The sequence below is a fragment of the Oncorhynchus mykiss genome, chromosome 6 (assembly GCF_013265735.2).
Source record: "Oncorhynchus mykiss isolate Arlee chromosome 6, USDA_OmykA_1.1, whole genome shotgun sequence".
Lineage (NCBI taxonomy): Eukaryota > Metazoa > Chordata > Actinopteri > Salmoniformes > Salmonidae > Oncorhynchus > Oncorhynchus mykiss.
The window spans coordinates 100,951,317-100,976,917 of NC_048570.1; the positions used below are offsets into that span (position 1 = coordinate 100,951,317).

Below are 25,601 nucleotides of genomic sequence, written 5' to 3' on the forward strand. Positions count from 1 at the left end.
CTGCCAGTCTAACCTGGGTTGGAGGAGAGGTTCCATAACAGATCTCAGCTCTGCCAGTCTAACCTTGGTTGGGGGAGAGGAGAGGTACCATAACAGACCTCAGCTCTGCCAGTCTAACCTGGGTTGGAGGAGAGGAGAGGTACCATAACAGACCTCAGTTCTGCCAGTCTAACCTGGGTTGGAGGAGAGGAGAGGATTCATAACAGATCTCAGCTCTGCCAGTCTAACCTGGGTTGGAGGAGAGGATTCATAACAGATCTCAGCTCTGCCAGTCTAACCTGGGTTGGAGGAGAGGAGAGGTACCATAACAGATCTCAGCTCTGCCAGTCTAACCTGGGTTGGAGGAGAGGAGAGGTACCATAACAGACCTCAGTTCTGCCAGTCTAACCTGGCTTGGAGGAGAGGAGAGGTACCATAACAGACCTCAGTTCTGCCAGTCTAACCTGGGTTGGAGGAGAGGAGAGGTACCATGACAGACCTAAGTTCTGCCAGTCTAACCTGGGTTGGAGGAGAGGATTCATAACAGATCTCAGCTCTGCCAGTCTAACCTGGGTTGGAGGAGAGGAGAGGTACCATAACAGATCTCAGCTCTGCCAGTCTAACCTGGGTTGGAGGAGAGGAGAGGTACCATAACAGATCTCAGCTCTGCCAGTCTAACCTGGGTTGGAGAGGAGAGGTACCATAACAGATCTCAGTTCTGCCAGTCTAACCTGGGTTGGAGGAGAGGAGAGGTACCATAACAGATCTCAGCTCTGCCAGTCTAACCTGGGTTGGAGAGGAGAGGTACCATAACAGATCTCAGTTCTGCCAGTCTAACCTGGGTTGGAGGAGAAGTTCCTGACTATGTTCCATAACAGATCTCAGATCAGACATGTCAACAGGAGCTAGGGCATCTAACAAGGTGACATGGGAGGGGTGGCAGGTGACCATGTTCCATAACAGATCTCAGATCAGATATGTCAATAGGAGCTAGGGCATCTAACAAGGTGACAGGGGAGGGGTGGCAGGTGCCGAAAGCTAACACAATATGATGCCCAGTCACCTTATTAATGCAGCCACTTAGATAAACTTAGAGGTTTGGGGGGGGGGGGGGGTGAAAGAGTCACTATCCCTACCAGGCAGGCAGAGAGCTAATCCATGAGGCCCTCTATCCATGAGGCCCTCTATCCATGAGGCCCTCTGGGAGAACATGAAGGCTGTATCTCCACGGCAGACCCAAACACCCCCGTATCTCCACGGCAGACCCAAAACACCCCCGTATCTCCACGGCAGACCTAAAACACCCCCCCGTATCTCCACGGCAGACCTAAAACACCCCCGTATCTCCAGACCCAAAACACCCCCGTATCTCCACGGCAGACCCAAAACACCCACGTATCTCCACGGCAGACACAAAACACCCCCGTATCTCCAGACCCAAAACACCCACGTATCTCCACGGCAGACCCAAAACACCCACGTATCTCCACGGCAGACCTAAAACACCCCCGTATCTCCAGACCCAAAACACCCACGTATCTCCACGGCAGACCCAAACACCCCCGTATCTCCACGGCAGACCCAAAACACCCCCGTATCTCCACGGCAGACCCAAAACACCCCCGTATCTCCACGGCAGACCTAAAACACCCCCGTATCTCCAGACCCAAAACACCCCCGTATCTCCACGGCAGACCCAAAACACCCACGTATCTCCACGGCAGACCCAAACACCCCCGTATCTCCACGGCAGACCCAAAACACCCCCGTATCTCCACGGCAGACCCAAAACACCCCCGTATCTCCAGACCCAAAACACCCCCGTATTTCCACGGCAGACCCAAACACCCCTGTATCTCCACGGCAGACACAAAACACCCCCGTATCTCCACGGCAGACCCAAAACACCCCCGTATCTCCAGACCCAAAACACCCCCGTATCTCCAGACCCAAAACACCCCCGTATCTCCACGGCAGACCCAAAACACCCCCGTATCTCCACGGCAGACCCAAAACACCCCCGTATCTCCACGGCAGACCCAAAACACCCCCGTATCTCCACGGCAGACACAAAACACCCCCGTATCTCCACGGCAGACCCAAAACACCCCCGTATCTCCAGACCCAAAACACCCCCGTATCTCCAGACCCAAAACACCCCCGTATCTCCACGGCAGACCCAAACACCCCCGTATCTCCACGGCAGACCCAAAACACCCACGTATCTCCACGGCAGACCCAAACACCCCCGTATCTCCACGGCAGACCCAAAACACCCCCGTATCTCCACGGCAGACCCAAAACACCCCCGTATCTCCAGACCCAAAACACCCCCGTATTTCCACGGCAGACCCAAACACCCCTGTATCTCCACGGCAGACACAAAACACCCCCGTATCTCCACGGCAGACCCAAAACACCCCCGTATCTCCACGGCAGACCCAAACACCCCTGTATCTCCACGGCAGACCCAAACACCCCCGTATCTCCAGACCCAAAACACCCCCGTATCTCCAGACCCAAAACACCCCCGTATCTCCAGACCCAAAACACCCCCGTATCTCCACGGCAGACCCAAAACACCCCCGTATCTCCACGGCAGACCCAAAACACCCCCGTATCTCCACAGCAGACCCAAAACACCCCCGTATCTCCAGACCCAAAACACCCCCGTATTTCCACGGCAGACCCAAACACCCCTGTATCTCCACGGCAGACACAAAACACCCCCGTATCTCCACGGCAGACCCAAAACACCCCCGTATCTCCAGACCCAAAACACCCCCGTATCTCCACGGCAGACCCAAAACACCCCCGTATCTCCACGGCAGACCCAAAACACCCCCGTATCTCCAGACCCAAAACACCCCCGTATCTCCAGACCCAAAACACCCCTGTATCTCCAGACCCAAACCACCCCTGTATCTCCAGACCCAAAACACCCCCGTATCTCCAGACCCAAACCACCCCCGTATCTCCAGACCCAAAACACCCCCGTATCTCCAGACCCAAACCACCCCTGTATCTCCAGACCCAAACACCCCTTCTGTTATGTTACAGTCTAAAATGGATTCAATAAAACGTGTTGCTCATCAATCTACACACAATAATAAAGTGACAACAGGTTTTTAGAAACGTTTGCATCTGTATTAAAAATAAAAAACAAACTGAGTCGAGAAGGGTTAAAAGACAGCTAACGGTGCTTCAACAAAGTACAGAGTAAAGGATCTGAATACTTTACTTTCTATACATTTGTACAAACTTCTAAAAATCTGTATTTTTCTTTGTCATTATGGGGTATTGTGTGTAGATTGATGGGGGGGGGGGACTATTTAATCCATTTTAGAATAAGTCTAACGTAACAAAATGTGGAGAAAGTCAAGGGGTCTGAATACTTCCTGAACGACCACAACGAACTGGAGTGATCCTATTAACGTCTAGCAGCCACAACGAACTGGAGTGATCCTATTAACATCTAGCAGCCACAACGAACTGTAGTGATCCTATTAGCAGCCACAACGAACTGGAGTGATCCTATTAACATCTAGCAGACACAACGAACTGTAGTGATCCTATTAACATCTAGCAGCCACAACGAACTGGAGTGATCCTATTAACGTCTAGCAGCCACAACGAACTGTAGTGATCCTATTAACATCTAGCAGCCACAACGAACTGGAGTGATCCTATTAACGTCTAGCAGCCACAACGAACTGTAGTGATCCTATTAACGTCTAGCAGCCACAACGAACTGTAGTGATCCTATTAGCAGCCACAACGAACTGTAGTGATCCTATTAACATCAAGCAGCCACAACGAACTGTAGTGATCCTATTAACATCTAGCAGCCACAACGAACTGGAGTGATCCTATTAGCAGCCACAACGAACTGTAGTGATCCTATTAACATCTAGCAGCCACAACGAACTGTAGTGATCCTATTAACGTCTAGCAGCCACAACAAACTGTAGTGATCCTATTAACATCTAGCAGCCACAACGAACTGTAGTGATCCTATTAACATCTAGCAGCCACAACGAACTGTAGTGATCCTATTAACATCTAGCAGCCACAACGAACTGGAGTGATCCTATTAACGTCTAGCAGCCACAACGAACTGTAGTGATCCTATTAGCAGCCACAAATGAACTGTAGTGATCCTATTAACATCTAGCAGCCACAACGAACTGTAGTGATCCTATTAACATCTAGCAACCACAACGAACTGTAGTGATCCTATTAACATCTAGCAGCCACAACGAACTGGAGTGATCCTATTAGCAGCCACAACGAACTGGAGTGATCCTATTAACATCTAGCAACCACAACGAACTGTAGTGATCCTATTAGCAGCCACAACGAACTGTAGTGATCCTATTAACATCTAGCAACCACAACGAACTGTAGTGATCCTATTAGCAGCCACAACGAACTGTAGTGATCCTATTAACATCTAGCAGCCACAACAAACTGTAGTGATCCTATTAACATCTAGCAGCCACAACGAACTGGAGTGATCCTATTAACATCTAGCAGCCACAACGAACTGGAGTGATCCTATTAACGTCTAGCAGCCACAACGAACTGGAGTGATCCTATTAACATCTAGCAGCCACAACGAACTGGAGTGATCCTATTAACATCTAGCAGCCACAACGAACTGTAGTGATCCTATTAACATCTAGCAGCCACAACGAACTGTAGTGATCCTATTAACATCTAGCAGCCACAACGAACTGGAGTGATCCTATTAACATCTAGCAGCCACAACGAACTGGAGTGATCCTATTAACATCCACAACAAACTGTAGTGATCTTATTAACATCTAGCAGCCACAACGAACTGTAGTGATCCTATTAACATCTAGCAGCCACAACGAACTGTAGTGATCCTATTAACAGCCACAACGAACTGGAGTGATCCTATTAACATCTAGCAGCCACAACGAACTGTAGTGATCCTATTAGCAGCCACAACAAACTGTAGTGATCCTATTAACATCTAGCAGCCACAACGAACTGTAGTGATCCTATTAACATCTAGCAACCACAACAAACTGTAGTGATCCTATTAGCAGCCACAACGAACTGTAGTGATCCTATTAACATCTAGCAGCCACAACGAACTGTAGTGATCCTATTAGCAGCCACAACAAACTGTAGTGATCCTATTAACATCTAGCAGCCACAACGAACTGTAGTGATCCTATTAACATCTAGCAGCCACAACGAACTGTAGTGATCCTATTAACATCTAGCAACCACAACGAACTGTAGTGATCCTATTAACATCTAGCAGCCACAACGAACTGTAGTGATCCTATTAACATCTAGCAGCCACAATGAACTGTAGTGATCCTATTAACGTCTAGCCTCCACAACGAACTGGAGTGATCCTATTAGCAGCCACAACGAACTGTAGTGATCCTATTAGCAGCCACAACGAACTGTAGTGATCCTATTAGCAGCCACAACGAACTGTAGTGATCCTATTAACATCTAGCAGCCACAACGAACTGTAGTGATCCTATTAGCAGCCACAACGAACTGTAGTGATCCTATTAGCAGCCACAACGAACTGTAGTGATCCTATTGACATCTAGCAGCCACAACGAACTGTAGTGATCCTATTAACGTCTAGCCTCCACAACGAACTGGAGTGATCCTATTAGCAGCCACAACGAACTGTAGTGATCCTATTAGCAGCCACAACGAACTGTAGTGATCCTATTAACATCTAGCAGCCACAACGAACTGGAGTGATCCTATTAACATCTAGCAGCCACAACGAACTGTAGTGATCCTATTAACATCTAGCAGCCACAACGAACTGTAGTGATCCTATTAGCAGCCACAACGAACTGTAGTGATCCTATTAACATCTAGCAGCCACAACGAACTGTAGTGATCCTATTAGCAGCCACAACGAACTGTAGTGATCCTATTAGCAGCCACAACGAACTGTAGTGATCCTATTAACATCTAGCAGCCACAACGAACTGTAGTGATCCTATTAACATCTAGCAGCCACAACGAACTGTAGTGATCCTATTAACATCTAGCAACCACAACGAACTGGAGTGATCCTATTAACGTCTAGCAGCCACAACGAACTGGAGTGATCCTATTAACATCTAGCAACCACAACGAACTGGAGTGATCCTATTAACATCTAGCAGCCACAACGAACTGGAGTGATCCTATTAACGTCTAGCAGCCACAACGAACTGGAGTGATCCTATTAACATCTAGCAGCCACAACGAACTGTAGTGATCCTATTAGCAGCCACAACGAACTGTAGTGATCCTATTAACATCTAGCAGCCACAACGAACTGGAGTGATCCTATTAACATCTAGCAGCCACAACGAACTGTAGTGATCCTATTAGCAGCCACAACAAACTGTAGTGATCCTATTAACATCTAGCAGCCACAACGAACTGTAGTGATCCTATTAACATCTAGCAACCACAACGAACTGTAGTGATCCTATTAACATCTAGCAGCCACAATGAACTGTAGTGATCCTATTAACATCTAGCAACCACAACGAACTGTAGTGATCCTATTAACATCTAGCAACCACAACGAACTGGAGTGATCCTATTAACGTCTAGCAGCCACAACGAACTGTAGTGATCCTATTAACATCTAGCAACCACAACGAACTGGAGTGATCCTATTAACGTCTAGCAGCCACAATGAACTGTAGTGATCCTATTAACATCTAGCAACCACAACGAACTGTAGTGATCCTATTAACATCTAGCAGCCACAACGAACTGTAGTGATCCTATTAACATCTAGCAGCCACAACGAACTGTAGTGATCCTATTAACGTCTAGCAGCCACAACGAACTGGAGTGATCCTATTAACATCTAGCAGCCACAACGAACTGTAGTGATCCTATTAGCAACCACAACGAACTGTAGTGATCCTATTAACATCTAGCAACCACAACGAACTGTAGTGATCCTATTAGCAGCCACAACAAACTGTAGTGATCCTATTAACATCTAGCAACCACAACGAACTGTAGTGATCCTATTAACGTCTAGCAGCCACAACGAACTGTAGTGATCCTATTAGCAGCCACAACGAACTGTAGTGATCCTATTAACATCTAGCAGCCACAACGAACTGGAGTGATCCTATTAACATCTAGCAACCACAACGAACTGTAGTGATCCTATTAACATCTAGCAGCCACAACGAACTGGAGTGATCCTATTAGCAGCCACAACGAACTGTAGTGATCCTATTAACATCTAGCAGCCACAACGAACTGTAGTGATCCTATTAACATCTAGCAACCACAACAAACTGTAGTGATCCTATTAGCAACCACAACGAACTGTAGTGATCCTATTAACATCTAGCAGCCACAACGAACTGTAGTGATCCTATTAACATCTAGCAACCACAACGAACTGTAGTGATCCTATTAACATCTAGCAGCCACAACGAACTGGAGTGATCCTATTAGCAGCCACAACGAACTGTAGTGATCCTATTAACATCTAGCAGCCACAACGAACTGGAGTGATCCTATTAACATCTAGCAGCCACAACGAACTGGAGTGATCCTATTAGCAGCCACAACGAACTGTAGTGATCCTATTAACATCTAGCAGCCACAACGAACTGGAGTGATCCTATTAACATCTAGCAGGCACAACGAACTGTAGTGATCCTATTAACATCTAGCAGCCACAACGAACTGGAGTGATCCTATTAACATCTAGCAGCCACAACGAACTGGAGTGATCCTATTAGCAGCCACAACGAACTGTAGTGATCCTATTAACATCTAGCAGCCACAACGAACTGGAGTGATCCTATTAACATCTAGCAGCCACAACGAACTGTAGTGATCCTATTAGCAGCCACAACGAACTGTAGTGATCCTATTAACATCTAGCAGCCACAATGAACTGGAGTGATCCTATTAACATCTTGCAGCCACAATGAACTGGAGTGATCCTATTAACATCTAGCAGCCACAACGAACTGGAGTGATCCTATTAACGTCTAGCAGCCACAACGAACTGGAGTGATCCTATTAACATCTAGCAACCACAACGAACTGTAGTGATCCTATTAACATCTAGCAGCCACAACGAACTGTAGTGATCCTATTAACATCTAGCAGCCACAACGAACTGTAGTGATCCTATTAACATCTAGCAGCCACAACGAACTGGAGTGATCCTATTAACATCTAGCAGCCACAACGAACTGGAGTGATCCTATTAGCAGCCACAACGAACTGTAGTGATCCTATTAACATCTAGCAGCCACAACGAACTGGAGTGATCCTATTAACATCTAGCAGCCACAACTAGGAAGAGCTTTGCCTCTTTACAAATCATACGATCTCTGCATGTTAGTGAGGCTCCACATTGACTGAACTACACCTCAAGTGGTGTACTTCTCCTGCCATGTGAAGATGCTGTCACCTCCGGAGGGGAGGTCTTCTCCTGCCATGTGAAGATGCTGTCACCTCCGGAGGGGAGGTCTTCTCCTGCCATGTGAAGATGCTGTCACCTCCGGAGGTGAGGTCTTCTCCTGCCATGTGAAGATGCTGTCACCTCCGGAGGTGAGGTCTTCTCCTGCCATGTGAAGATGCAGTCACCTCCGGAGGGGAGGTCTTCTCCTGCCATGTGAAGATGCTGTCACCTCCGGAGGTGAGGTCTTCTCCTGCCATGTGAAGATGCTGTCACCTCCGGAGGGGAGGTCTTCTCCTGCCATGTGAAGAAGCTGTCATCGCTCATCCTGTACGTGTGACTTGGCAGAGCTTCAAAAGCGTCGATGGGGAAACTGTGTCAAGATGAGGGGAGAGGGGGCGAGGAGAGATAGAGGGGGCGAGGAGAGATAGAGGGGGCGAGGAGAGAGAGAGGGGGCGAGGAGAGAGAGAGGGGGCGAGGAGAGAGAGAGGGGGCGAGGAGAGAGAGAGGGGGCGAGGAGAGAGAGAGGGGGCGAGGAGAGAGAGAGAGAGGGGGCGAGGAGAGAGAGAGAGGGGGGCGAGGAGAGAGAGAGAGGGGGGGCGAGGAGAGAGAGAGAGGGCGAGGAGAGAGAGAGGGGGGGGGCGAGGAGAGAGAGAGAGGGCGAGGAGAGAGAGAGGGGGGGCGAGGAAGGAGAGAGAGGGGGGGCGAGGAAGGAGAGAGGGGGCGAGGAGAGAGAGAGGGGGCGAGGAGAGAGAGAGAGGGCGAGGAGAGAGAGAGGGGGGGCGAGGAGAGAGAGAGAGGGGGGGCGAGGAGAGAGAGAGAGGGCGAGGAGAGAGAGAGGGGGCGAGGAGAGAGAGAGGGGGCGAGGAGAGAGAGAGAGGGCGAGGAGAGAGAGAGAGGGGGGGCGAGGAGAGAGAGAGAGGGGGGGCGAGGAGAGAGAGAGAGGGCGAGGAGAGAGAGAGGGGGGGCGAGGAAGGAGAGAGAGGGGGGGCGAGGAAGGAGAGAGAGGGGGGGCGAGGAAGGAGAGAGAGAGAGAGAGAGAGAGAGAGAGAGAGAGAGAGAGAGAGAGAGAGAGGGGGGGCGAGGAAGGAGAGAGAGAGAGAGAGAGAGAGACAGAGAGAGAGAGGGGGGTGAGGAAGGAGAGAGAGAGAGAGAGAGAGACAGAGAGAGAGAGGGGGGTGAGGAAGGAGAGAGAGAGAGAGAGAGGGGGCGAGGAGAGAGAGAGGGGGCGAGGAGAGAGAGAGGGGGCGAGGAGAGAGAGAGGGGGGCGAGGAAGGAGAGAGAGAGAGAGAGAGAGAGAGGGGCGAGGAGAGAGAGAGGGGGCGAGGAGAGAGAGAGGGGGGGCGAGGAAGGAGAGAGAGAGAGAGAGAGAGAGAGAGAGGGGGCGAGGAGAGAGAGAGGGGGCGAGGAGAGAGAGAGGGGGGCGAGGAAGGAGAGAGAGAGAGAGAGAGAGGGGGGGCGAGGAGAGAGAGAGGGGGCGAGGAGAGAGAGAGGGGGCGAGGAGAGAGAGAGGGGGGCGAGGAAGGAGAGAGAGAGAGAGAGAGAGGGGGCGAGGAGAGAGAGAGGGGGCGAGGAGAGAGAGAGGGGGCGAGGAGAGAGAGAGGGGGGCGAGGAAGGAGAGAGAGAGAGAGAGAGAGAGAGAGGGGGCGAGGAGAGAGAGGGGGGGCGAGGAGAGAGAGAGGGGGGGCGAGGAAGGAGAGAGAGAGAGAGAGAGAGAGAGGGGGGGGCGAGGAGAGAGAGAGAGGGGGGCGAGGAAGGAGAGAGAGAGAGAGAGAGAGAGAGAGGGGGCGAGGAGAGAGAGGGGGCGAGGAGAGAGAGAGAGAGGGGGCGAGGAAGGAGAGAGAGAGAGAGAGAGAGAGAGAGGGGGCGAGGAGAGAGGGGGGGCGAGGAGAGAGAGAGGGGGGGCGAGGAGAGAGAGAGAGAGAGAGAGAGAGGGGGGGCGAGGAAGGAGAGAGAGAGAGAGAGAGAGAGACAGAGAGAGAGAGGGGGGTGAGGAAGGAGAGAGAGAGAGAGAGAGAGACAGAGAGAGAGAGGGGGGTGAGGAAGGAGAGAGAGAGAGAGAGAGGGGGCGAGGAGAGAGAGAGGGGGCGAGGAGAGAGAGAGGGGGCGAGGAGAGAGAGAGGGGGGCGAGGAAGGAGAGAGAGAGAGAGAGAGAGAGAGGGGGCGAGGAGAGAGAGAGGGGGCGAGGAGAGAGAGAGGGGGGGCGAGGAAGGAGAGAGAGAGAGAGAGAGAGAGAGAGAGGGGGCGAGGAGAGAGAGAGGGGGCGAGGAGAGAGAGAGGGGGGCGAGGAAGGAGAGAGAGAGAGAGAGAGAGAGGGGGGGCGAGGAGAGAGAGAGGGGGCGAGGAGAGAGAGAGGGGGCGAGGAGAGAGAGAGGGGGGCGAGGAAGGAGAGAGAGAGAGAGAGAGAGGGGGCGAGGAGAGAGAGAGGGGGCGAGGAGAGAGAGAGGGGGCGAGGAGAGAGAGAGGGGGGCGAGGAAGGAGAGAGAGAGAGAGAGAGAGAGAGAGGGGGCGAGGAGAGAGAGGGGGGGCGAGGAGAGAGAGAGGGGGGGCGAGGAAGGAGAGAGAGAGAGAGAGAGAGAGAGGGGGGGGCGAGGAGAGAGAGAGAGGGGGGCGAGGAAGGAGAGAGAGAGAGAGAGAGAGAGAGAGGGGGCGAGGAGAGAGAGGGGGCGAGGAGAGAGAGAGAGAGGGGGCGAGGAAGGAGAGAGAGAGAGAGAGAGAGAGAGAGAGGGGGCGAGGAGAGAGGGGGGGCGAGGAGAGAGAGAGGGGGGGCGAGGAGAGAGAGAGAGAGAGAGAGAGAGGGGGGGCGAGGAGAGAGAGAGGGGGCGAGGAGAGAGAGAGGGGGGCGAGGAAGGAGAGAGAGCGAGAGAGAGAGAGAGGGGGCGAGGAGAGAGAGGGGGGGCGAGGAGAGAGAGAGGGGGGCGAGGAAGGAGAGAGAGAGAGAGAGAGAGAGAGGGGGCGAGGAGAGAGAGAGGGGGCGAGGAGAGAGAGAGGGGGCGAGGAGAGAGAGCGTGAGGAGCACTTACATGGTTGCAGTCGACAGCAATCTCGGTTTCCTGGAAAGAGAGAAACACAGGTATTAGACTCCATGATCAAGACGCTTTTTACTCAGTCTTTACAGAAGATGAGAGCACACACACACACACACACACACACCTCCACCCAGACAGGTTTTTATTGAAGGCCTCTTAGTGTTACTGAACTGGCGGTTATAAATATATGAGAACCTCCATTAGTTTGGTTCCTCTGTAGGATAGACAGGAGCCCTGAGGAACCATTAGTTAGGGCTGGCGTCTGTCCTACAGAGGAACCAGAGGAACCATTAGTTAGGGCTGGCGTCTGTCCTACAGAGGAACCATTAGTTAGTCAGTATATATATATATATATACACACACTGCCCAAAAAAATAAAGGGAACACTAAAATAACACATCCTAGATCTGAATGAATGAAACATTCTTATTAAATACTTTTTTATTTTTTCAACATAGTTGAATGTGCTGACAACAAAATCACACACAAATTATCAATGGAAATCAAATTTATCAACCCATGGAGGTCTGGATTTGGAGTCACACTCAAAATTAAAGTGGAAAACCACACTACAGGCTGATCCAACTTTGATGTAATGTCCTTAAAACAAGTCAAAATGAGGCTCAGTAGTGTGTGTGGCCTCCACGTGCCTGTATGGCCTCCCTACAACGCCTGGGCATGCTCCTGATGAGGTGGCGGATGGTCTCCTGAGGGATCTCCTACCAGACCTGGACTAAAGCATCCGCCAACTCCTGGACAGTCTGTTGGTGGATGGAGCGAGACATGATTTCCCAGATGTGGTCAATAGGATTCAGGTCTGGGGAACGGGCGGGCCAGTCCATAGCATCAATGCATTCCTCTTGCAGGAACTGCTGACACACTCCAGCCACATGAGGTCTAGCATTGTCTTACATTAGGAGGAACCCAGGGATAACCGCACCAGCATATGGTCTTACAAGGGATCTGAGGATCTCATCTCGGTGCCTAATGGCAGTCAGGCTACCTCTGGCGAGCACATGGAGGGCTGTGCGGCCCCCCAAACAAATGCCACCCCACACCATGACTGACCCACCGCCAAACCGGTCATGCTGGAGGATGTAGCAGGCAGCAGAACGTTCTCCACGGCGTCTCCAGACTCTGTCATGTCTGTCACGTGCTCAGTGTGAACCTGTTTTCATCTGTGAAGAGCACAGGGCGAAGGTGGCGAATTTGCCAATCTTGGTGTTCTCTGGCAAATGCCAAACATCCTGCACGGTGTTGGGCTGTAAGTACAACCCCCACCTGTGGACGTCGGGCCCTCATACCACCCTCATGGAGTCTGTTTCTGACCGTTTGAGCAGACACATTTGTGGCCTGCTGGAGGTCATTTTGCAGGGCTCTGGCAGTGCTCCTCCTGCTCCTCCTTGCACAAAGGCGGAGGTAGCGGTCCTGCTGCTGGGTTGTTGCCCTCCTACGGCCTCCTCCACGTCTCCTGATGTACTGGCCTGTCTCCTGGTAGCGCCTCCATGCTCTGGAAACTACGCTGACAGACACAGCTAACCTTCTTGCCACAGCTCGCATTGATGTGCCATCCTGGATGAGCTGCACTACCTGAGCCACTTGTGTGGGTTGGAGACTCCGTCTCATGCTACCACTAGAGTGAAAGCCCCGCCAGCATTCAAAAGTGACCAAAACATCAGCCAGGAAGCATAGGAACTGAGAAGTGGTCTGTGGTCCCCACGTGCAGAACCACTCCTTTATTGCGGGTGTCTTGCTAATTGCTGTCTATTCCATTTGCACAACAGCATGTGGAATTTATTGTCAATCAGTGTTGCTTCCTAAGTGGACAGTTTGATTTCACAGAAGTGTGATTGACTTGGAGTTACATTGTGTTGTTTAAGTGTTCCCTTTATTTTTTTGAGCCTCCTGACCGTCACCTGTCCATAACCTGACCGTCACCTGTCCATAACCTGACCGTCACCTGTCCATAACCTGAACGTCACCTGTCCATAACCTGAACGTCACCTGTCCATAACCTGACCGTCACCTGTCCATAACCTGACCGTCACCTGTCCATAACCTGACCGTCACCTGTCCATAACCTGAACGTCACCTGTCCATAACCTGAACGTCACCTGTCCATAACCTGAACGTCACCTGTCCATAACCTGAACGTCACCTGTCCATAACCTGACCGTCACCTGTCCATAACCTGACCGTCACCTGTCCATAACCTGACCGTGTCCTGTCCATAACCTGACCGTGTCCTGTCCATAACCTGACCGTGTCCTGTCCATAACCTGACCGTGTCCTGTCCATAACCTGACCGTGTCCTGTCCATAACCTGACCGTGTCCTGTCCATAACCTGACCGTGTCCTGTCCATAACCTGACTGTCACCTGTCCATAACCTGTAATACATTACAGATGGAAGGGACTTTATCCCCCACTGGAGACATGAAGACAGAACCTCACCCAGAGAGCTGTACATGTCAGTGTGTTTAGACAGACAGAACCTCACCTAGAGAGCTGTACATGTCAGTGTGGTTAGACAGAACCTCACCCAGAGAGCTGTACATGTCCGTGTGTTAGACAGAACCTCACCCAGAGAGCTGTACATGTCAGTGTGTTAGACAGACAGAACCTCACCCAGAGAGCTGTACATGTCCGTGTGTTAGACAGAACCTCACCCAGAGAGCTGTACATGTCCGTGTGTTAGACAGAACCTCACCCAGAGAGCTGTACATGTCAGTGTGGTTAGACAGAACCTCACCCAGAGAGCTGTACATGTCAGTGTGTTAGACAGACAGAACCTCACCCAGAGAGCTGTACATGTCAGTGTGTTAGACAGACAGAACCTTACCCAGAGAGCTGTACATGTCAGTGTGGTTAGACAGAACCTCACCCAGAGAGCTGTACATGTCAGTGTGTTAGACAGACAGAACCTCACCCAGAGAGCTGTACATGTCAGTGTGGTTAGACAGAACCTCACCCAGAGAGCTGTACATGTCAGTGTGTTAGACAGACAGAACCTCACCCAGAGAGCTGTACATGTCAGTGTGTTTAGACAGACAGAACCTCACCTAGAGAGCTGTACATGTCAGTGTGGTTAGACAGAACCTCACCCAGAGAGCTGTACATGTCAGTGTGTTAGACAGACAGAACCTCACCCAGAGAGCTGTACATGTCAGTGTGTTAGACAGACAGAACCTCACCCAGAGAGCTGTACATGTCAGTGTGTTTAGACAGACAGAACTTCACCCAGAGAGCTGTACATGTCAGTGTGGTTAGACAGAACCTCACCCAGAGAGCTGTACATGTCAGTGTGTTAGACAGAACCTCACCCAGAGAGCTGTACATGTCAGTGTGATTAGACAGAACTTCACCCAGAGAGCTGTACATGTCAGTGTGGTTAGACAGAACCTCACCCATAGAGCTGTACATGTCAGTGTGTTAGACAGAACCTCACCCAGAGAGCTGTACATGTCAGTGTGTTTAGACAGACAGAACCTCACCCAGAGAGCTGTACATGTCAGTGTGTTTAGACAGACAGAACCTCACCCAGAGAGCTGTACATGTCAGTGTGGTTAGACAGACAGAACCTCACCCAGAGAGCTGTACATGTCAGTGTGTTAGACATAACCTCACCCAGAGAGCTGTACATGTCAGTGTATTAGACAGAACCTCACCCAGAGAGCTGTATATGTCAGTGTGGTTAGACAGAACCTCACCCAGAGAGCTGTACATGTCAGTGTGTTAGACAGACAGAACCTCACCCAGAGAGCTGTACATGTCAGTGTGTTAGACAGAACCTCACCCAGAGAGCTGTACATGTCAGTGTGTTAGACAGAACCTCACCCAGAGAGCTGTACATGTCAGTGTGTTAGACAGACAGAACCTCACCCAGAGAGCTGTACATGTCAGTGTGTTTAGACAGACAGAACCTCACCCAGAGAGCTGTACATGTCAGTGTGTTAGACAGAACTTCACCCAGAGAGCTGTACATGTCAGTGTGGTTAGACAGAACCTCACCCAGAGAGCTGTACATGTCAGTGTGGTTAGACAGAACCTCACCCATAGAGCTGTACATGTCAGTGTGTTAGACAGAACCTCACCCAGAGAGCTGCACATGTCAGTGTGTTAGACAGACAGAACCTAACCCAGAGCTGCACATGTCAGTGTGTTAGACAGACAGAACCTCACCCAGAGAGCTGTACATGTCAGTGTGGTTAGACAGAACCTCACCCAGAGAGCTGTACATGTCAGTGTGTTAGACAGACAGAACCTCACCCAGAGAGCTGTACATGTCAGTGCGTTAGACAGACAGAACCTCACCCAGAGAGCTGTACATGTCAGTGTGTTTAGACAGACAGAACCTCACCCAGAGAGCTGTACATGTCAGTGTGGTTAGACAGAACCTCACCCAGAGAGCTGTACATGTCAGTGTGTTAGACAGACAGAACCTCACCCAGAGAGCTGTACATGTCAGTGCGTTAGACAGAACCTCACCCAGAGAGCTGTACATGTCAGTGTGTTTAGACAGACAGAACCTCACCCAGAGAGATGTACATGTCAGTGTGTTTAGACAGACAGAACCTCACCCAGAGAGCTGTACATGTCAGTGTGGTTAGACAGACAGAACCTCACCCAGAGAGCTGTACATGTCAGTGTGTTAGACAGAACCTCACCCAGAGAGCTGTACATGTCAGTGTGTTAGACAGACAGAACCTCACCCAGAGAGCTGCACATGTCAGTGTGTTTAGACAGACAGACAGAACCTCATCCAGAGAGCTGTACATGTCAGTGTGTTTAGACAGACAGAACCTCACCCAGAGAACTGCACATGTCAGTGTGTTAGACAGATAGAACCTCACCCAGAGAGCTGTACATGTCAGTGTGTTAGACAGATAGAACCTCACCCAGAGAGCTGTACATGTCAGTGTGTTAGACAGAACCTCACCCAGAGAGCTGTACATGTCAGTGTGTTAGACAGACAGAACCTCACCCAAAGAGCTGCACATGTCAATCTGTCTAACACACTGACATGGACAGCTCTCAGGGTGAGGTTCTGTCTGTCTAACACACTGACATGGACAGAACCTCACCCAGAGAGCTGTCTAACACACTGACATGTACAGCTCTCTGGGTGAGGTTCTGTCTGTCTAAACACACTGACATGGACAGCTCTCTGGGTGAGGTTCTGTCTGTCTAACACACTGACATGTGTAGTTCTCTGGGTGAGGTTCTGTGTGTTAGACAGACTGTCTTCATAAGCACAACAGGATGATATTTACAGCACAACAGGGTGATATTTACAGCACAACATGGTGATATTTACAGCACAACAGGGTGATATTTACAGCACAACAGGATGATATTTACAGCACAACAGGGTGATATTTACAGCACAACAGGATGATATTTACAGCACAACAGGATGATATTTACAGCACAACAGGATGATATTTACAGCACAATATTTACAGCACAACAGGATGATATTTACAGCACAACAGGATGATATTTACAGCACAACAGGGTGATATTTACAGCACAACAGGGTGATATTTACAGCACAACAGTGTGATATTTACAGCACAACAGGGTGATATTTACAGCACAACAGTGTGATATTTACAGCACAACAGGGTGATATTTACAGCACAACAGGATGATATTTACAGCACAACAGGATGATATTTACAGCACAACAGTGTGATATTTACAGCACAACAGGGTGATATTTACAGCACAACAGGATGATATTTACAGCACAACAGGATGATATTTACAGCACAGCAGGATGATATTTACAGCACAACAGGATGATATTTACAGCACAACAGGGTGATATTTACAGCACAACAGGATGATATTTACAGCACAACAGGGTGATATTTACAGCACAACAGGGTGATATTTACAGCACAATATTTACAGCACAACAGGATGATATTTACAGCACAACAGGATGATATTTACAGCACAGCAGGATGATATTTACAGCACAACAGGATGATATTTACAGCACAACAGGGTGATATTTACAGCACAACAGGGTGATATTTACAGCACAACAGGATGATATTTACAGCACAGCAGGATGATATTTACAGCACAACAGTGTGATATTTACAGCACAACAGGATGATATTTACAGCACAACAGTGTGATACTTACAGCACAACAGGATGATATTTACAGCACAACAGGATGATATTTACAGCACAACAGTGTTGTCTTTGTAACCCCTCCATTGATTATTAGTTGGTATATCTACACTGAAGCTGGGCGATGTTTGTGCAACGTCCACATGGAACCTACACCTGTCGGGATATCAGTTCAGGGATCTGTCTCCCAGGGAACGGCCCTAACAGCAGGACATACGGGGAGACACGTTTCAACTAACCAGCTATAGAATATTATGTTTTACAGCTGAGCTGACGGAAGACCGCGGGCATCGGTAGTGATGGTTTCCACGGTAACATGTGTTTACAACTAAGTTACAAGCTCCTGTCCTAAGGCATTGGTGAAACGAGTGTGTTATGAAACACATTCCAGACACTGGCTCTTACTATGTTCCCGTAGGTGATTTGGAAAAGAGAAATATCAGCTAGATAGCTGGGTGACAGGAGAGCGGCCATGTCAGCGGTCTGCTGGGCTCAACACAAGGTCAGCGCAGACTTCAAACTACACAGACAACTGAACTACCTGACCGTTTAGACTGGGAGAAGTCCTCAACTTCAACACGTTGTTCTCTCCATAGTTTACCTCTCTGTACTCCACTACTGGTCGTGTTTGTTGTTATTGAACGACACGGACACACCCGAGAAACAACGCAGATCTAATTAGTCTTCAGTCACCGCCCTGCATGGATTAATGACCAGGCCAAAATACAAGGCCAGATCAGGAAGCCTCTTCTCTTTCAGCATTTTACACAGAACATTTGACAAAAACACATTTACATGAATAACAGTGTAGACGCAGATTGTGTTAATTAACAGAATAATGGCAACAACAGCAAACCGTTATTCTGTTCCCAAACTGCATCTTCACTGTTCTTCAAGCAGGTTAAATATGTTTTGTGTAAATCACAGTCCTTGTGCATATAGTTACGGTGTTAAACTTTGAAATCCATGGATATTGTTTTTTTTTTTATCTGAGACTGAGCGTCATTCCAGAACAGTGGAATCTCCCGTAATGCTTCCTAATGAGACTTCTAAAAAACGGTCGTACGTCATTCATTACCGCATTAGCCAGTTTACTGCAATGTATGTGTTTTTTGTCGTCATTGGAGACTAGTTTTAGTAATGAAATGACATTCATTGATTAAGTACTATAAATAAAGCTCCACTCCGTTGACTGTTTCCTTCTGGAACGGTCTTTGATGAGATACAGTGGACGCCAGAGGATATATCAGGCTTCTATCGCGGTGATGCATAGACATTGTTCAATTATTTGCCGCTGATAAAAACGGAGCTCTTCGCTTTGCATTGAGAAAAACCGTGCATTTGTGTTTAATGTAGACTAATTAGCTTTGCTGTCACTGGAGAATCTGGAGCCATGTTTACTAGGAGAACAAGAAGAACATCGCCGATGATGTGGAATGAAGACATGCTCTCGAGATGTGCCTTACCTGACTGTTGTCGCATTGACATCAGAAAGGCAACACACACACACACACACCCACCCACACACACACACGACTGCAGGCAGGCACACTCGCGAACAAAACACGTCGCCACCACCCAAATCCCGTTTTACCTCCTTTCTGTCCTGTAAACACTCCAGGACAGCTAAATTGTTGCTCCATGTGTGTTTGGGACAAAGCCGGGTCAAGTCGTCCCGGCAGGACTGCTCTTCCGCCAGCTTCCACCCGGTAGCCCTCCGAGGCTGCGTCATGGCCGCAACAGCAGGAGCGACTGGGACGTTATTGACTGGACCGGGCGCTCCAATAATATTAACGGGAACCGGAGGGTTTGGTGGCGGATTACCGAGTCCGTTTCCATTGCCGCTAGGTGCTTTCAATCCTTGAACGGTACACAGACAGAATGGCACTGACATCAACAGTAAGAGTAGGTGAACACGTCCGCTCGCCGCCATCTTCGGGGAAATTGTAGCAGAGTATAGCGGAACGTCTGCGTGTGCGCTTAACGTTGGCTGGCCCATAGATATACGCTAACGGTATCTAGATCCGTAATATTCCCTAACAAAATTATTCTGACGACAAAAATAAGAACACAAGATGCAGGAATGTCTATTTATTATATGGAAATATATGGTTTAGGATACAGCAACATTTCTTTGTGACATTAGCACAAGCCCTGGCACATCTGTGCCTGCGCCAATCTATTATAATGGATAGTGCTCTCGGTCTGTAATCTACCACCTCCCATCTCTAGAATGTACCTAGATAATACACCGAGTGGACAGAATATTAGGAACACCTGCTCTGTTCATGATATAGTAGACTGGCCAGGTGAAAGCTATGATCCCTTATTGATGTTACCTGTTAAATCCACTTCAATCAATTTAGATGAAGTGAAGGAGACCAGTTAAAGAACGATTTCTAAGCCTTGACACAATTAAAACATGCATTGTGTATGTGGGTCCTTCAGAGGGTGAATGTTCACAACAAAATATTTAAGTGCCTTTGAACGGGGTATGGTAGTAGGTGGCAGGCACACCGGTTTGAATGTGTCAAGAACTGCAACGCTGCTGGGTTTTCCACACTCAACAGTTTCCCGTGTGTATCAAGAATGTTCCACCAGCCAAAGGACAAGCAGCCAACTTGACACAACTGTGCATTGGAGTCAACATGGGCGAGCATCCCTGTTCAACACCCTGTAGTCCATGTCCCAGTTAGTTGAAGCTGTTCTGAATACTAAAGGTGGGGGGGGGGTGCAACTCAATAGTAGGAAGGTGGGGGGGCAACTCAATAGTAGGAAGGTGGGGGGGGGGCAACTCAATAGTAGGAAGGTGGGGGGGAGGGGCAACTCAATAGTAGAAAGGTGGGGGGGGGCAACTCAATAGTAGAAAAGTACAAACGACGTGTGGCGTCTAGCAATGTGTAGAGGGTTGACGTGTAGGGGTCTCTAATGACGTGTAGTTATTTGTGTCAGGTGGGGGGGGGGGGGGGGGGGCAACACAATGGTAGGAAGGTGTTCCTAATGTTTTGGACACTGTGTAACCATCATCTTGCTCTATCATTTTGATCAAGGCCAGATGAACATCTAATGAAGAGACAAATGTATCTGAAGGCTGTGCTTGATTTAATAATGAAGGGTATTTTGTCACCATATTCAGTGTCTCTATTCTTCTGAAGTTACAGTGGGGCAAAAAAGTATTTAGTCTGCCACCAATTGTGCAAGTTCTCCCACTTAAAAAGACGAGAGAGGCCTGTAATCATCAATTTCATCATAGGTACACTTAAACTATGGACAGACAAAATGAGAAAAAAAATCCAGAAAATCACATTGTAGGATTTTTTATGAATTTATTTGCAAATTATGGTGGAAAATAAGTATTTGGTCACCTACAAACAAGCAAGATTTCTGGCTCTCACAGACCTGTAACTTCTTCTTTAAGAGGCTCCTCTGTCCTCCACTCGTTACCTGTATTAATGGCACCTGTTTGAACTTGTTATCAGTATAAAATACACCTGTCCACTACCTCAAACAGTCACACTCCAAACTCCACTATGGCCAAGACCAAAGAGCTGTCAAAGGACACCAGAAACAAAATTGTAGACCTGCACCAGGCTGGGAAGACTGAATCTGCAATAGGTAAGCAGCTTGGTGTGAAGAAATCAACTGTGGAAGCAATTATTAGGAAATGGAAGACATACAAGACCACTGATAATCTCCCTCGATCTGGGGCTCCACGCAACATCTCACCCCGTGGGGTCAAAATGATCACAAGAACGGTGAGCAAAAATCCCAGAACCACACGGGGGGGGACCTAGTGAATGACCTGCAGAGAGCTGGGACCAAAGTAACAAAGCCTACCATCAGTAACACACTGCGCCGCCAGGGACTCAAATCCTGCAGTGCCAGACGTGTCCCCCTGCTTAAGCCAGTACATGTCCAGGCCCGTCTGAAGTTTGCTAGAGAGCATTTGGATGATCCAGAAGAAGATTGGGAGAATGACATATGGTCAGATGAAACCAAAATATAACTTTTTGGTAAAAACTCAACTCGTCATGTTTGGAGGACAAAGAATGCTGAGTTGCATCCAAGAACACCATACCTACTGTGAAGCATGGGGGTGGAAACATCATGCTTTTGGGCTGTTTTCTGCAAAGGGACCAGGACGACTGATCCGTGTAAAGGAAAGAATGAATGGGGCCATGTATCGTGAGATTTTGAGTGAAAACCTCCTTCCATCAGCAAGGGCATTGAAGATGAAACGTGGCTGGGTCTTTCAGCATGACAATGATCCCAAACACACCGCCCGGGCAACGAAGGAGTGGCTTCGTAAGAAGCATTTCAAGGTCCTGGAGTGGCCTAGCCAGTCTCCAGATCTCAACCCCATAGAAAATCTTTGGAGGGAGTTGAAAGTCCGTGTTGCCCAGCAACAGCCCCAAAACATCACTGCTCTAGAGGATATCTGCATGGAGGAATGGGCCAAAATGCCAGCAACAGTGTGTGAAAACCTTGTGAAGACTTACAGAAAACGTTTGACCTCTGTCATTGCCAACAAAGGGTATATAACAAAGTATTGAGATAAACTTTTGTTATTGACCCAAATACTTATTTTCCACCATAATTTGCAAATAAATTCATTAAAAATCCTACAATGTGATTTTCTGGATATTTTTTTTTCTCATTTTGTCTGTCATAGTTGAAGTGTACCTACGATGAAAATTACAGGCCTCTCTCATCTTTTTAAGTGGGAGAACTTGCACAATTGGTGGCTGACTAAATACTTTTTTGCCCCACTGTATTTGCAAATAAATTATCCTTGTGAATATATCAAATACTGTGCTATTGAAACTAACACTATCAATTTGCACACAAATTAACAAAAATCTCTCTCTGAAGTCCATCCATGAAATAATATTGACATATGATAAAGTGAATTAATTCAGGTAGTCTAGGCTAGTCACCTTGTGTACCTCTGTATGAACACCGTGCTCCAGGGTGAACTGAGGAGACAGGAGAGAACTCTGTGCTCCAGGGTGAACTGAGGAGACAGGAGAGAACTCTGTGCTCCAGGGTGAACTGAGGAGACAGGAGAGAACTCCGTGCTCCAGGGTGAACTGAGGAGACAGGAGAGAACTCCGTGCTCCAGGGTGAACTGAGGAGACAGGAGAGAACTCCGTGCTCCAGGGTGAACTGAGGAGACAGGAGAGAACTCCGTGCTCTAGGGTGAACTGAGGAGACAGGAGAGAACTCCGTGCTCCAGGGTGAACTGAGGAGACAGGAGAGAACTCCGTGCTCTAGGGTGAACTGAGGAGACAGGAGAGAACTCCGTGCTCCAGGGTGAACTGAGGAGACAGGGTGAACTGAGGAGACAGGAGAGAACACTGTCTGACCTTTGAGACAGGAGAGAACACTGTCTGACCTTTGAGACAGGAGAGAACACTGTCTGACCTTTGAGACAGGAGAGAACATTGTCTGACCTTTGAGAGAGGAGAGAACACTGTCTGACCTTTGAGACAGGAGAGAACACTGTCTGAACTTTGAAAGAGGAGAGAACACTGTCTGACCTTTGAGAGAGGAGAGAACACTGTCTGACCTTTGAGGAGACAGGAGAGAACACTGTCTGACCTTTGAGAGAGGCTGCAGACAGGACTTCTCTGCTTCAACCACTTTAATGTTTCTACCTGTCTGGACCCAGGGACGACTGACTGTATGATTGAGTCTGGGTGTATGTCCTGAATGGCACCCTATTCCCTAAATAGTGCACTACTTTTGACCAGAGTAGTGCACTATAAAGGGAATAGGGTGCCGTTCGGGTCTCCGGCTGAGTCTGGAAATAGAAGAGAGGCTTCACCGCCTGTCAATCACATTCTACTTTATTTTTCTCTAAAGTGTATTGAGGCTTAAATGCACTTTTTTTGTTGTTAAAATGCACTTTAAATAAATTGTGATTTGATTTGTTTCATTGCGTTTCTTTGAGCCCTGACAGCTCTAAACTAGCTCTAAACCCCAGCTCTAAACTAGCTCTAAACCCCAGCTCTAAACTAGCTGTAAATCCCAGCTCTAAATTAGCTGTAAATGTCATGTTGTCTTGTCTCTGTCCTTTCCCTTCACCCTGTCTCCCTCTGCTGGTCGTGTTAGGTTACCTTTTCTCCCCCGCTTTCCCCCAGCTGTCCCTTGTCTCCTCTAACTACCCATTCACCCCGTTCCCCACCTGTTCCCTTTTTCCCTCTGATTAGGTCCCTATATCTCTCTCTGTTTCTGCTCCTGTCCTTGTCGGATTCTTGTTTGTTTGTTTATGTGTCTCATGCCTGAACCAGACTATCATCGTGTGTGCTGCAACCTTGTCCTGTCCTGTCGGAATCTACCTGTCCATCTGAGCCCACGTATGTTCGTCATTAAAGTACTCTGTTTGTTAATTCGCTTTTGGGTCCTCATTCACGCACCATAACAGAAGAATCCGACCAAGAATGGACCCAGCGACTTCGGATCCTCTCCACTCAGCCGTCGAGATCCAGGGAGCGATGCTAGGCAGACACAAGCAGGAATTGTCTGCTGCTCGACATGCCGTTGAGACCCTGGCCACCCAAGTCTCCAACCTCACAGAACAGGTTCACCATCTCCGCCTCGATCCACCGGCCACTTCCAGGGCTTTCGAATCTCCGGAGCCCAGAATCAATAACCCGCCGTGTTACTCTGGGGAGCCCACTGAATGCCGCTCGTTCCTCACCCAGTGTGATATTGTGTTTTCTCTCCAGCCCAACACTTACTCCAGGAGCACTGCTCGTGTCGCCTACGTCATATCTCTCCTTATTGGACGGGCTCGTGAGTGGGGCACGGCAATCTGGGAGGCAAGGGCTGAGTGTATTAACCAGTATCAAGACTTTAAGGAGGAGATGATACGGGTTTTTGATCGATCTGTTTTTGGGGAGGAGGCTTCCAGGGCCCTGTCTTCCCTATGTCAAGGCAATCGATCCATAACAGACTACTCTATTGAGTTTCGCACTCTTGCTGTCTCCAGTGGCTGGAACGAGCCGGCCTTGCTCGCTCGTCTTCTGGAGGGTTTCCGCGCAGAGGTAAAGGATGAGATTCTCTCCCGGGAGGTTCCTTCCAGCGTGGATTCCTTGATTGAACTCGCTATTCGCATTGAGCGACGGGTTGATCTTCGTCACCGAGCTCGTGGAAAGGAGCTCGCGCTCTCCGTCGCCTCCCTCTCCGCATCACTACCATCTTCCTCTGCCGGCTCGGGTGCTGAGCCCATGCAGCTGGGAGGTATCCGCATCTCGACTAAGGAGAGGGAACGGAGAATCACCAACCGCCTCTGTCTCTATTGCGGTTCCGCTGGTCATTTTGCCACTTCATGTCCAGTAAAAGGCCAGAGCTCGTCAGTAAGCGGAGGGCTACTGGTGAGCGCTACTACTCCTGTCTCTCCTTCAAGATCCTGCACTACCTTGTCGGTCCATCTACGCTGGACCGGTTCGTCAGCTTCCTGCAGTGCCTTAATAGACTCTGGGGCGGAGGGCTGTTTTATGGACGAGACCTGGGCTCGGGAACATGACATTCCTCTCAGACAGTTAAAGGAGCCCACGGCCTTGTTCGCCCTGGATGGTAGTCCTCTCCCCAGGATTCAGCGTGAGACGCTACCTTTAACCCTCACTGTTTCTGGTAATCATAGTGAAACCATTTCTTTTTTAATTTTTCGTTCACCTTTTACACCTGTTGTTTTGGGCCATCCCTGGCTAGTTTGTCATAATCCTTCCATTAATTGGTCTAGTAATTCTATCCTCTCCTGGAACGTCTCTTGTCATGTGAAATGTTTAATGTCTGCTATCCCTCCTGTTTCCTCTGTCTCTTCTTCACAGGAGGAGCCTGGTGATTTGACAGGGGTGCCGGAGGAATATCACGATCTGCGCACGGTGTTCAGTCGGTCCAGGGCCACCTCTCTTCCTCCACACCGGTCGTATGATTGTAGTATTGATCTCCTTCCGGGAACCACCCCCCCCCGGGGTAGACTATACTCTCT

At 49.1% G+C, this 25,601-nt stretch overlaps 1 protein-coding gene across 1 annotated transcript in view; it reads right to left on the reverse strand.

Annotated features, from left to right (window-relative positions):
* Nucleotides 1–19,611, reverse strand: part of LOC110510552 (Golgi apparatus protein 1-like) — an 88,314-nt gene extending 68,703 nt beyond the window's left edge. Inside the window, exons 1-2 of the mRNA XM_036981736.1 lie at nt 19,200–19,611; nt 11,452–11,481 (exon numbers count right to left, since the gene is read on the reverse strand). Of these exons, the coding sequence (XP_036837631.1) occupies nt 11,452–11,481; nt 19,200–19,604 (435 nt within the window). The 5' untranslated portion in view covers nt 19,605–19,611. The remainder of the gene's footprint in view (nt 1–11,451; nt 11,482–19,199) is intronic.
* Between the last annotated feature and the right edge of the window lie 5,990 nt (nt 19,612–25,601).